General features: G+C 42.1%; 1 protein-coding gene across 10 annotated transcripts in view; it reads left to right on the top strand.

Moving 5' to 3' along the window:
• The window catches only part of srcin1a (SRC kinase signaling inhibitor 1a), a 200,166-nt gene that overhangs the window by 169,842 nt on the left and 16,778 nt on the right, over window positions 1–13,546 (top strand). For all 10 annotated transcript variants that reach the window (XM_072693175.1, XM_072693178.1, XM_072693182.1 and 7 more), the window contains one exon: window positions 3,345–3,458. In XM_072693175.1, the coding sequence (XP_072549276.1) occupies window positions 3,345–3,458 (114 nt within the window). The remainder of the gene's footprint in view (window positions 1–3,344; window positions 3,459–13,546) is intronic.

Consider the following 13,546-nt stretch of genomic DNA (forward strand, 5'->3'; position numbering starts at 1 on the left):
TGTTTGTGTGACAGAGGAAGAGAAAGTGGCAGTTTGTTTAAACATCTTTTGGTAAAAGGTATTATTGCACTGAAGCCCATGCATGCTTTCTTCTGTAGTAACTGTTGCTATGTTGCACAAGCTTTGCAGGACACACTAATGGCGTAGAATTAGAAAGACACTTGCCAATGTGCCAATCTTAACCCATCTGTGGCAACAAACTCAACTCGAGAATATGGCAGCGAGGACCACCTTGACCACAGTGAGTGCCCAGGGAGCAATGAGGGGTTAGGTGCCTTGCTCAAGGGCACCTCAGTCATGAATTTTAAGGGAGGATAAAGTGGTGTACCTTCCCTCCTCCTACCCTTAAATCCTGCCAGTTCAGGGGATCAAACCAGCAACCTTCCTGCTCATTCAGGGGATTAAACTGGTGATCGAACTGGCATTTTTCTTAATGGTCCAGGGGATCGAATGGGCAATCGAACTGGCAACCTTCTTGATGGCCCATGGAATCAAACTGAAAACTGAACTGGCTACCTTCCTGCTGGCCCCGGGGATAGAACTGGCAGCCGAACTGATGACTTTCCTCTGGTCCAGGGGATCAAACTGGCAGTCGAACTGGCAGCCTTCTACTGGTCCAGTAAATTGAACTGGCAACCTTCCTGCTAGTCCAGGGGATCAAACTGGCAAACTTCCTGATGGTTCAGGAGATTGAACTGGTGACCTATCTGCTGATCCAGGGAACTGAACTGTCAAGCAGACTGTAGACTGGTGACCTTCTGCTGGTCCAGGGGATAGAACTGGCAGCCAAACTGAGGACTTTCCTCTAGTCCAGGGAATTGAACTGGCAATTGAACTGGCAGCCTTCTACTAGTCCAGGGAATTGAACTGGTGACCTTCCTGCTGGTCCAGGGGACAAAACGGGCAATGAATTGGACCTGTAGTTCCAGGGCTGTGCAGCATCTCAGGCAATGGGCTGCCTGAACTAATGATCCAGTTTCTCATTAGTTTGAAAGAGGTTTTACCAGAGTTCTGTAAAGCCTGTCCAACTTGGAAACGGATGCTATAGAAATAATCCACATTTATAGCCGCAGCATGGAGAAATTCTGATGCTAATACCGAACACTTTCGCAAAGAATCCCTGAACGTTATTTCAAGCATGTTTTTAATATTGCGATTTTTTTTTTGTAAAGTAAATGTTGTAGAAGGATATCATCAGACTTAACAACACAGTTCCAGCTCTTTTCAGCAAATCAGACTGTGCAGCAATGTCTAACGCTGTTGCATAATTGTATATTAATGCATGTCTAAGTTGCATCATTACTTTGCTCTGGTGTCAGTCTCAGCATGGGAGAGTTTCCTTCAATCCTAGTTCTGTTGCAGAACTGTTGTGTGTGATTTCATCAGGCCATCTGAGGTGATCTGGTACAGCAGGATCACCTCATTACAGTCAGGCACGTCCGCAGAGTCTCTTTCAGCCGGCGAAGTCACTGGACAGAGACTGGAAAGGGAGACGTAATGGTCAGGAGAGGCAGAGCTGTTATTGTTGTGGTTTAGGAGAACCATGTATGGTTCCATAAAGAACCATTTTTTAGGTTGACTTCTTTGAACCTACAATAGTTTCTTCACATATATATATATATATATAGTATCTCTTTTACAAAAGTGGTTCTTCTATCCCATCGCTCAAAGAACCCTTTGTAGCACCTTTACTTTCCAGCCTCTGTAGCTAATCAAACATCAAACACAATATTTCCAGCAAATCCTAAATCGTGACCCGTCTTTTATAACAATCAATCATTGCTGGTATTTCGTAGAATCCATACTTCCCTCCATCCATGCACTATTGCCAGTCCCTCTGGCAGCAACACAACCCCAAAGCATGATAGCTCCGCCCCCAGGCTTCACAGTTGGCAAGGTATTCTTTTCATGAAATGCAGTTTCCTTTTTTCAACCATACCTTTGCTGATTGTGGCCAAAGAGTTCTATTTTGAGTTCATCCATCCAACAGCACTTCTCTAGATTTTCTACTTATGATTCCTAAACCCTCCGTAGTCTGAGGGCATTTTCTTGATGTTTGCATATCTTCTTAAATTCGCTTTTAAAGGCACTTGCATATAAGATATAAGTATCGTCATATAAGTTTTATATCAAAATGTTCAGAACAATCTCCTTTCTATGCCTCCTGACACCCCATGTGACCCTGAGCACTGAGAGAAAAGATAATCTGACCCTAAACCTGAAAACCTGAAGTGAAATTCTTAGAAATTCTTCATATTTCCTCTGAAAACATAAGTTTACTCATGTGGTCAAATTGTTTGGTGCTTGAAATGAGTTTAGCAGAGTAGTTTATTATATCATTTTAAAATGGTATATAAAAGGTAAGAGCCAAAAGGCAAGTTTCTGAGTGTCCATTTACACAAACCATAGATAGACACGCAATCCACCAGTTGGGGTACGGCTCAACCCTGAGATCTTTACAGCCCCGTAACTCCACGATCCCTGTGCAATGGAAAGGGTGGGCTCCACAGATTCAGGACACGTTGTATTATACTGAAGACATTAATAGAAACATCACATTTAATACATTGGCACATTCATACAGGCATGAGGACTGAAGATTATGTCTGTGCAGGCAACACTGCATTTCCATTAACGGCAGTTAGCTGACACTCAGCGTTGAGCCAATGTAGTGTTAGGAGTCTTGCCCAAGGACTCTTATTGGTGTAGCGCAGCACAGTCACCCAGACCAGGAATCGAACCCTGGTCTCCCACATGGTGTAATAGCTCACTGGCAGGTAGTGCTGTTATCTGTTGCGCCACACCGACCACAACACTGCACAGTAGAACGGTGCACCACCACTTCCTGCAGGTTCTTGACAGTCATACGGGGGTTTTGATTTGCCTTTCTTACCAGCATATGGACATTTCTCTCTGACCTTATCTTGACCTCCACTGATCCCCTGAACTTCTGTATTTTCTTATAGCCTTAAAGATTTGTTGGAAATATTGTGTTTTATATTTGATTAGCTAAAGAGGCTGTGTTTGCTATGTCTTAGTTGTTAAAAAATGTGTGTGTGTGTGTGTGTGTTTGAAGTGCAGTAGAAACCTTCACTGTAACCTGCCACTATTGCCACATCCCCTACTGTTTTCACCTTCCTGCTGTTTCCTCTTCTTCTTCACAGTCCTGCTGTAATTCCAGGTGCTGCTGATGATGTAGAACACACCTTTAATAGATTAACCTCTTAAACACCTCAGAAACTCCAGTGGTTCATTTAATATAATAATTAATATCCTGCTAATGTAGTGTAATAAAATCGTCCTCTCTCTCTCTCTGTCTATCTCTCTGTCTCTCGCCCTCCTAGTCTGGCAGCGGTAAGGCGATATCCCGTCTAAAGCACCTTCAGCAGAGCGGATCTGAGAAGAGCAAACTGGGCAAACAGAGAGATGACTTCATCAAGAGTCAGGGACAACAGCAGGTATGATGCTTCTCAGAGCCCTGAGCTTCACCTCGCAGGGCCTTCCCTTACTATCCTGAGTGCGGTGAATACATGATATTACTGTAATTATCAGCAGAGCTCTGGGTTTCTCTTTGAGTTTACATACGTTTGGCAGTGGCTGTGGAAGTGATGTACGTATTGGAAAGTCTTATGCAAGCTTTCAGTGCAGTTGATCTGGAAGTCTGGAGCTGTGGGTGGAGATAAATGAGGAACAGTGGGTTGGTTTCTGCAAACACAGGAGGAGGAGGCGATTATTTCAGGAGCACATTTGGCATCCAACAGTAATAAAATCAAGTGTCCTCAGTAAACATGATGTGCAAGTGCTACTGTTCAAAAGTCAAAAGCTTTTATTCATCTTGGGTAGGCCATTTCTGGTGTGGTTATGTACAAAAGCAGTCCTGACCGTCCTAAAAAAAGCAATGTACCTCAGCACGGCGGCGGTTTCTGCAGGTTAAGCTCTATATAGCATTAGAATACACACACATAAACACAAAGGACAGCAGTCGAAATGTGGGTCAGTAAACTATACGGCCTAAAGTATTGGGACACCTGTTCATTCATTGTTTCTTCTGAAATCAGGGGATATTAAAATAGTTTATCCTGCTGTTGTTGGAGTAACTGCCTCTACTGTCCAGGGAAGGCTGTCGACCAGAGGAGGATGGGTTCCCCACTGGAAGTTGGAAGGAATGCTGCCTTGCTAAATAATGTTATTAGCAGTTTCAGTAGGATGTTTATTATATGTGTGTACACAGGTTCATCTTAAGGCTGCCTGGTAAATAATGTAATCTATGTGTTATTACATATAGATATTACATATAGATATATGTTATTACATATAGATAATTACATTTATATATATAACACATGTGGAACATATTAAAATGACATATACTACTACTACTGGACAAAAGTTTTAGTCCATTGAATACCTTGCAATGGACAAGTCCTGTGACCTCAAATAGTACAAATTTAGGCAGCAGACTGCCGGGTATTTGAGTAAAATGATCTAAAAACTGAAAAATTATGTAGATTGTGGGGAAATAATGAAAAAATTAGAAATATTAGAAATTTTGGGGGAAGTCATGGGTGACCCAGAAACACTTGCAGGGATGGAACAAGGCGAGACATGGGTAAAAAGGGTAGGGAAAACACAAAACAGAGAATATAAACAAGATGGCATGACACAAGGATACATCATCTACCGGACAGAATGATAAAGCTGCTAGAAGGTGACAACTGAAACAGGACTGAGCAAAACAACAAACCAGGGAACTGGGAGGAATACAGAGCACGGTACAGGGAGCTAGGAACTAAACAGGTGAGGTAGAACCAAGCTAACTGAGCAGTGCTCAGAAGTGCCAAGGGGATAAGTAGAACAAAAAAACAGAACTGGAGCAGGTAGGAGAAACAAGGCAAGGCCAGGAGCAAGCAAACCTGACGGCTTTCTTAGAGCAGACCATGACCAAGGCACTGAACAACGTGGTTGCGACAGGGCTAATTCACGGCACCTACACGGCACGGAAACCCCAGTCCCAATCGTGAGCAACAAGGAGGAAGTCCTTATTTGGAACTGTGGGCTGAGTCCTGAGATTGCCTCGGGGGAGAGCGTGGTAACGAGGGCCTGACACTTACAGCTAGTCTGTTGCAATATCAGTAAATCAGGCTTTTACAGCTAATGTAAATAATTGATCATTTACAACCCCGTTATCTACATACAATCAGTGTAGAGCGATGTTACGGCAGTCTGCACCGCAGGATTTCGAGGTGATTGCGCTTTCAGAGGTCTGTTATAATGTCTGGAAGAAGATTTATACAGGAAGGCATACTGACCTCCTAAAAGTGTTGCTCTGCCCTTTGAGAAATTACAGGTGAAGAGGGAATGTGGTGAGGACAGTTTCCTTCACCATGAAGCTCTTTAAAACTGGAGACAAGTGAAGAGTACAGGAAGAGGTCTGACAGCCTCACATCCACAACATCATCAGAAGATGAGTTTCTGAGAGTCAACGCTCACATGACAACACCTGGTAGCCCATCTTAACACTGGGCCAGGTCTCAGTTTCAGCTGAGAAGACCTGGGGCTGCAGGTGGACTGGCAGTAAGAAAATTGATGCTAAGATGGCAAAACAAGCAAAGCAGGCTTGCGCGGACCATGCAGCACTGACAGTGGACTACTGAAAAAATGGAGGGTGTTCTAAAACTTCTGACCGGTAGCGTAGGTGTTTCTATACAATATAAATGAGACATTAGTGTTATATATGGATTGTAACTTTGAGACATTATTAATTCTAGAAGTTACTGTTAAATAATTCAAACGCTTGGTCAGGAGCTGAGGAGAAAAACTGTAAAAACAAGCCGTCCTCAAATCATTCATCTGCACATCGTCTCCGACTGTCCCAGCGCTTACTGCTGACCCAGGGGAGGGAGGCATGTGTGTGTGTGTGTGTGCGCATACATGTCAATCAGTCAGAAATGAAGCGAGGCTGGAAGAAAACTTCCTAGCTGTGATGGGAGGAGCCTCCACGTGACGGCAGAAGCAACGTCAGTCAGGGACTCTGAGGAGCACTTATAACACCTAAAAAAAAACAACAGAGAGAGTGAGAAAGAGAGAGAGATCTCTAAAGTAAACACTCTATAAAATAAACACTATAAAATAAACACTGTAAATAAACACTAGAAATAAACACGCTATAAAATAAACACTTTATAAAATAAACTCTGAATAAACATTGTAAATAACACTATAAATAAACACTCTAAAAATAAACACTGTAAATAACACTATAAATAAACACTGTAAATAAACACCATAAAAGAAACACTGTAAATAAACACTATAAATAAACACTGTAAATAACACTATAAATAAACACCATAAAATAAACACTGTAAATAACACTATAAATAAACACTCTATAAAATAAACACTATAAATAAACACTCTATAAAATAAACACTATAAATAAACACTATAAATAAAAACTATAAATAAACACTGTAAATAACACTATAAATAAACACTCTATAAAATAAACACTATAAATAAACACTATAAAATAAACACCGTAAATAAACACTCTATAAAATAAACACCGTAAATAAACACTATAAATAAAAACTATAAAAAAACACTGTAAATAACACTATAAATAAACACTGTAAATAACACTATAAATAAACACTATAAAATAAACACTATAAATAAACACTCTATAAAATAAACACCGTAAATAAACACTATAAATAAAAACTATAAATAAACACTGTAAATAACACTATAAATAAGCACTCTATAAAATAAACACTATAAATAAACACTCTATAAAATAAACACCGTAAATAAACACTGTAAATAACACTATAAATAAACACTGTAAATAACACTATAAATAAACACTCTATAAAATAAACACTATAAATAAACACTCTATAAAATAAACACCGTAAATAAACACTCTATAAAATAAACACCGTAAATAAACACTATAAATAAAAACTATAAATAAACACTATAAAATAAACACTATTAAAAAAACACTATAAATAAACACTGTAAATAACACTATAAATAAACACTCTAAAATAAACACTATTAAATAAACACTGTAAAAAACACTATAAATAAACACTATAAATAACACTAAATAAACACTATTAAAAAAACACTGTAAATAACACTATAAATAAACACTGTAAATAACACTATAAATAAACATTCAATAAAATAAACACTTAAAAAATACTGTAAATAAACTAAATAAAATACATTTAGGACAAAGAGAGAAAACACTGACCACTGTGATGTAAACTCCACTATTGCTGTGATCGTTCCTGTAATGGAAATCCATTTAGTCTTAGTCCAGTCCTCTGGAGGGCAAGGTTTACAGTTAATAATCGTTCCTCTGTTCTGGAGATGTGGGAAGAGGGCTGATGGAATTACAGTGGGAAAAACAGAGGGAATTACATAGAGAATTTTTGTAGGAATGACAACAGGAATTACAGTGGGAGTAACAGTGGGGAAATCAGAGATAATTACAGTAGGATTTACGGTAGGAAGGATAATTTGGACATATGGTAGAAATGACTGTGGGCAACGCAGCATTCATGACAGTGGGATAGTGGAAATAACATTAGCAGACTTACAGCAGTAATGACCGTGATAGCAGATGATGCAGATAGGGATGATGGCAGAAATTACAACAGGGATGACAGTGGGAATGACAGTGGGAATTACGGAAGAAATTATGCTGGGAATTGCTTTGGGATTTACAGTGGGAATGACAGTTGGAGTAGCAGAAATAAAGGGCAGGACAAATAGTGGGAATTACATTAGGCCTGGCAGTGGGAATGACTATAGGACCTAAAGTGAAATTTATGATGAGGATTAAAAAGAGGAATTTCAGTGAAAATGCCGGTGAACTCGGAGGTGAACTCTCCCTGCAGCTGGAATGATCATAGGGATGAGGGGAATTACAGAAGGAGATCCAAGCACTCTGGCTAAGCCGGCTCTGATCAGAGATTAGCCTCTCAATTATTCTCTTTGAAATGGATGACATGAACCCAAACGTATGGATATGAATACTCTCTCTCTCTCTCTGTCTCTCTCTCTCTCTCTCACACACACACACACACACACACACACCGAACATGTGCAGTACATGAAGCACACATGCACCTGCTCTTTCATCTCAAGCTTATCTTTTCATCTCCCTCCATCACTCTCACTCCTCTTTTATCTTTTTTACTTTCTGTCTGTCTCTCTCTCTCTCTCTCTCTCTCTCTCTCTCGGTCCCTCTCTCTCTCTCTCTCTCTCTCTCTTTATCATACGTGTGTGTGTGTATCTCTGTCTGTCTCTTTCTCTCTAGCTGAAGGCCTCTTGGTTGCATGCACTCATCCCTCTCAGCAGGCCGCACGCACACACTCGTTTACAGGCTCCTCCCACTCCTCTCTGCTCCACGCTACACTTAACAGCATGTGAACTGAACTGACCATAAGTGGAATCCAAATGGCCGTCGGTCTGGACGCCAGGAGGAGCACTGCACTGCAGACATGCCAAGACACGGCCTGCTCGCACCGTAGCGTTACCCTTACCTCCCATAGACTCCTCTTGACACTTCATCATTAGCTGAGGTGCTGACATGCTTACAGGAGGTGTACATGTATACATTCACATGTGTCCAAATGTTTGTGGACATTCTACTGAATGCATGCAGCAATATTAAGTTGCACCCATTGCTGAGAAAGATGTGAAAATGCACACACACACACAGCTTGTCTGTAAAGAAATGCACTCTATGGACAAAAATATTGGGACACCTGCTCATCCATTGTTTTGTTTTGTTTTTTAAATCAAGACTTGATCCTGCTTTTGTTGGAGGAATTGTCTTTACTATCCAGGGAAGAAGGCTTTCTGCTAGATTTTGGAGAAGCATTGCTGTGAGGATTTGATTGCTTTGATGTCAGGATGTTGGAGGATCTCCATCTTAGATCTCATCTTAAAAGTATTGGATGGAGCACCATCATCATTCCAGAGAACACAGCAGCGCTCAGTGCTGGGGGGCTTTATACCCCTCTAGCCCACGACTGGCATCAGGCATGATGCCAAGGTTCATATTGATTATCTGCTAAAGACCTTTTCTATTGGTTGTACCTCTCTGCAGGGACTACACAAGCTGTGTGTGTGTGCAAGTGTCTGTGTCAGCAAAGTGTGCATTCATTAGAAGGGATGTCCAAAAACATTTGGACATGTAGTGTGTTTTCATTTTTTCATTAGTAATCGATCAGCAGAAGGTCAGTGGAAACATAGCATAGTACAATAAATTGAATTTATGTCACCATAGTTAATATTATAAATACACACAGTCATATCAGAACATTATGACCACCTACCAAAAATTGTGGGAATAAGCAAGGCTCAGATGATGCTAGCGAGTCCAATGGACTGGCATGGACTGACTGCATCAGGTGATGAAGGTGGTCATTATAGAGGTTAGCTGCTCCACAGTGGAGCACCGATTGCTCTCTACTACTCACTGGAGTTGTCGCTCCCCTCTGGCATCAGTGACCTGTAGGGCACCACTGATATGCTCTTGGGAGGTTCTTAGTGTGTAAGAGGTCCATTCTCAGTACACCTTTACAATGGCACCTCTAGAATATCTCAAAGTTAGTGGTTTCTGAGATGCTACCACCCTTCTCCCACTGTTACAGTCATATCAAAACATTATGACCACCCCTGGTTTGGAATAAACTCAGCCCGGGATGCCACAGATGCTACCGTTATTTGGCATGAGCGACTGGGGAAAGGGAAAGGTGGTAGCATCTCGGAAAACGCTACCTTGGTGGGATGTTCTAGAGCTGCCGTATTGAAGGTGTGCTGAGAATGAACCTCTCGCACATTGAGAGCCTCCCAACGGCATAACCAAGGGTGCTTATTCCCACTATTCTGATATGACTGTGCATATTTCTACCATAAAATCTAACTGTATTCAACTCACAGTGCATATTGTCTCTCAGCCCCATAAAAAATGATGACAAGCTCCTTATGAAATATTAATGTGCATGCCATAACACTTCTACCACCCAATAATTCACTGATCCAGCTTTGCATATTCACCCAAGACCTCGTCTATATGCAAGATGAACTTCACTCTTGCACCTTCCTAGACTCCATAGCAGAACTTCATCCCCGTTGCCTGGTGACCTGCACCTACCGCTGTGCCTCTTATCTCCATAGGCCATGTCCGGTTCTCTATTGTTGCTAAGCGACAGCTCCCACATCTCCCAGCACTGACTGATATTTGTTGTTGTTGTTATTGTTTTCACTGACTCTCAGACACGCCCCCCATGGGTCTCATCTCTGCTGGGTTCTCAGCTCAAGGTAATGGTCTCTTATTGCCCTGTTTCCCCCCTCATTCACACCATCTCAGACATGACCTTTTGACCTTGGGACCCTGACCTTGGCCCACCCTATTGTTGTGTGTATTCTAAGGCAATGGTTTGGCGTAAAGTGAGCTTTACACTCGCACCAGCTGTGGACGTTCAGCCAAGACGTGTTTGGTGTGTGACGTTTTCTTCTGTAGTATTTTTGTACTGGAGCTACAAGGTCCAAAAAACATAGACTTCCAGTGTCTCCAAATTCCAGCCGTTAGTTTTGCTTGTGCTAATATTGTCTACACTTAAGAATGAAGTGATTGACAGCCTGGCCTGGAAGAGACCAGTCGTGGGTAGGACCTGCATGTCGCCCTTTCTGTTCGGTCCACTGTTGAATCATTTCACTTATTGGTCAAACTGGGAATTCAGGTGGAAAATCTGCTCTGCTTCTGCACTGTAAGCTCAGTGAAGACGGTCTGAGACACTCAGGCTTGGTCTGGGAGATGGGGGCTGGTCTATCAAATGTGTAGGCGAGTGTGGCTCCACCTCTGGCCTCTACTGTGCAGACTCTGGTTGCAGATTTGACAACATGGTGGACAGGTTTGGCTTCTTTTCTATTGAACGAAGGACAAGGGAACCACAACGTCCATGTTTCCTACAGTCAATGGCATAGTACTATTAGCTTTCGTTACTTGTTAGCTACAAGTCTCGTAGCTCCTGTAAACAACTAAGGAAAAAGTAAAGGGCAGAACTAACAGGGCTTCTGATTGGCGAAGCTGTCTTAAGCATTGCCTCCATCCTCAAAAGATCACCAGTTTGGTCCTTAGTGATGCCACAGCCATACGTGGCTGATAGTCCCACAGAGCATGACTGCACTAGCTGGTGGTTGATGTAGTGTAGTGGATAAAGCATGGTCTTCTCCATAGCTGGGAATCCTACACCAAAACAAGTCATTAGGCAGGACTGGTTTACCGTGACCGGCTAGGGTTGACAGCACACCACACTACACCGATAAGAGTCTTTAAGAAAGGCTCCAAACACTACATTCTCCTCCCTGTGAAACATGATTCACATGTTAGACACTCTGGATAAGACCGGCAGGTACCGGACACGTCTTGGCTGACCGACAGCATTCCAGGCAGGACAGAAAAGCTATTGCTTTAAAACACCACATCCATTAACAGATGTCAGGGCGGGTGATCGATATAGCAAATGAGAAACCTGAGGCAGGTCTGGCTCGTCGTTCTGTGCAATTAGTGCCATCATTTTTTTACCGGGATGACATGAAGAACCAGGGGTTGCTGGTGGCTTTAAGGCTAGTTCTGCATGTAGGGACAGCAGGAGGGTCTGTATTTTACTGTATGTGGTGATTATCCCTAGCAGCAGAGAGCGAGAGAGAGAGAGAGAGAGCACTTCAGCCTCTCTCACTGCTTTTTCTACTCTGAAGCTCTTATGAAAGGACTGGCTAAATAGAGCGTGGAGCAGCGAGCCTGCAGTGTTGGTGAGCGAGATGGAGGGAACGAGCGAGAGAGGGAAGGGCAAAGCGAGGTGGACGAGAGAGAGAGAGAGAGAGAGAGAGAGAGAGAGGGGGAGAGAGGGGAACAGAAAGAGGAGAGGTTCTTTTTCTGCTCCATCAGAGTGGAATAAACGGCCTGACTGAAGCTCTACCAGCTTCCTCAGGCCAGAGAACAACGCACACTCTCTCCCTGGGTCTTTCTCTCTCGTTATATCTCTCTCTCTCTCTCTCTCTCTCTCTCTCGCTCTTTTCCTCTATTTCACTTACTCTCATCATCTCTAAACTTTTTCTCTATTTCCTTTCCTCTCTTCATTTAGCTTTTCCTCTGTCCGCCTCCTTCCATTATATCCACCTCCTTTCCACTTTCTTCCTCAATCTTTCTTTGCCCATCTCTACTGTGCAGCTCTTCCCTTTTGTATCCATTTAACTTTTCCTTTTTTCATCTCTACCTTTCAATCCTCATTTCGATTTCTCTCCATCCTCTCCTTTTGTCTCTGCCTCTGCCTTTTTTTCCTTCTTTAACTGTTTTCCGTCTTGTTCACATCTATATATTCCCCTTTTCCATCGCCTCCCTGTCGTTCTGTTCATTCCCTTTCTGTCCCTCTCCTCCACTTCACCTTCTTCCCGTTCTTTACCTCCCCTTTCTTTCTTTTCCTTCCTCTGGATCTTTCCCTTTCCCTTTCTTCCATCTTTTTCCATTTACCATATCTCTCTCCATGTCTTCCCTTTTGTCCCTTTCTTACCATTTCCCATTATTTTACAATTTCCATATCCATTTCTTTCTTCCCCTCTCTTCCTTTTTCCCCCTTTTCCTATTTTTTCCCATTTCTCCATCTCCTCGTTCTCTCCAGCCCTTATTCCCATTTTTTCCCACACCACCCTTCCCTCTGTACCTTCCTTTTTGTCCCTCTCTTCCCTTTCCCGTTTTTTTCCATTTCCCATTATTTCACAATTTGTCCATTTCCCCTTTCTCTCCATCTCTTCCCTTTCTTCCTCTCTCCTCCTTTTTCCCATTATTACAAAATATGTCTGTATCCATTTTTTTCCATCTTTTTCTTTTCTCCATTTCCTCGTTCTCTTCAGCCCTTCCTTCCTGTATCTCTCTCCCTTTCCTTTTATTCCCATTTTTTCCAATTTGTCCATCTTCTCACTTTACTATCCCTCTCTTTCCTTTCCCTTTCTTCCAGCCTTTTCCCACACCACCCTTCTCCCTGTGCCTTCCTTTTTGTCCCTTTCTTACCATTTCCCATTTTGTCCCGTTCTTCCCTTTTGTCCCTTTCTTACCATTTCCCATTTTGTCCCGTTCTTCCCTTTTGTCCCGTTCTTACCATTTCCCATTATTTCACAATTTGTCCATTTCCCCTTTCTCTCCATCTCTTCCCTTTCTTCCTCTCTCCTTCTTTTTCCCATTTTTCCAATTTGTCCATCTCCACTGCCTCTCCATTCCTCCCTTCCCCCCTCTCTTATTTTCCCCTCTCTTCTCTTATTCCTGTTTGTTTTTATTTGTCCATCTTCCTTTCTCTCCATCCCTTCCTTTGCACCCCCTTCTTCCCTTTCTTCTTTCCTCTCTCTTTTTTTCATCTTTCTTCTCTTTTGTCCATCTCCCCCTTCTTTCCATTTCAGGTCTCTTCATCTCCTCATTTCCATCTCTCTTTTTCCTTTCCCAGCATCTCTTCCTTTTCTC

This window comes from Salminus brasiliensis, chromosome 12 (genome assembly GCF_030463535.1).
Source record: "Salminus brasiliensis chromosome 12, fSalBra1.hap2, whole genome shotgun sequence".
NCBI classification, from domain to species: Eukaryota; Metazoa; Chordata; class Actinopteri; order Characiformes; family Bryconidae; genus Salminus; species Salminus brasiliensis.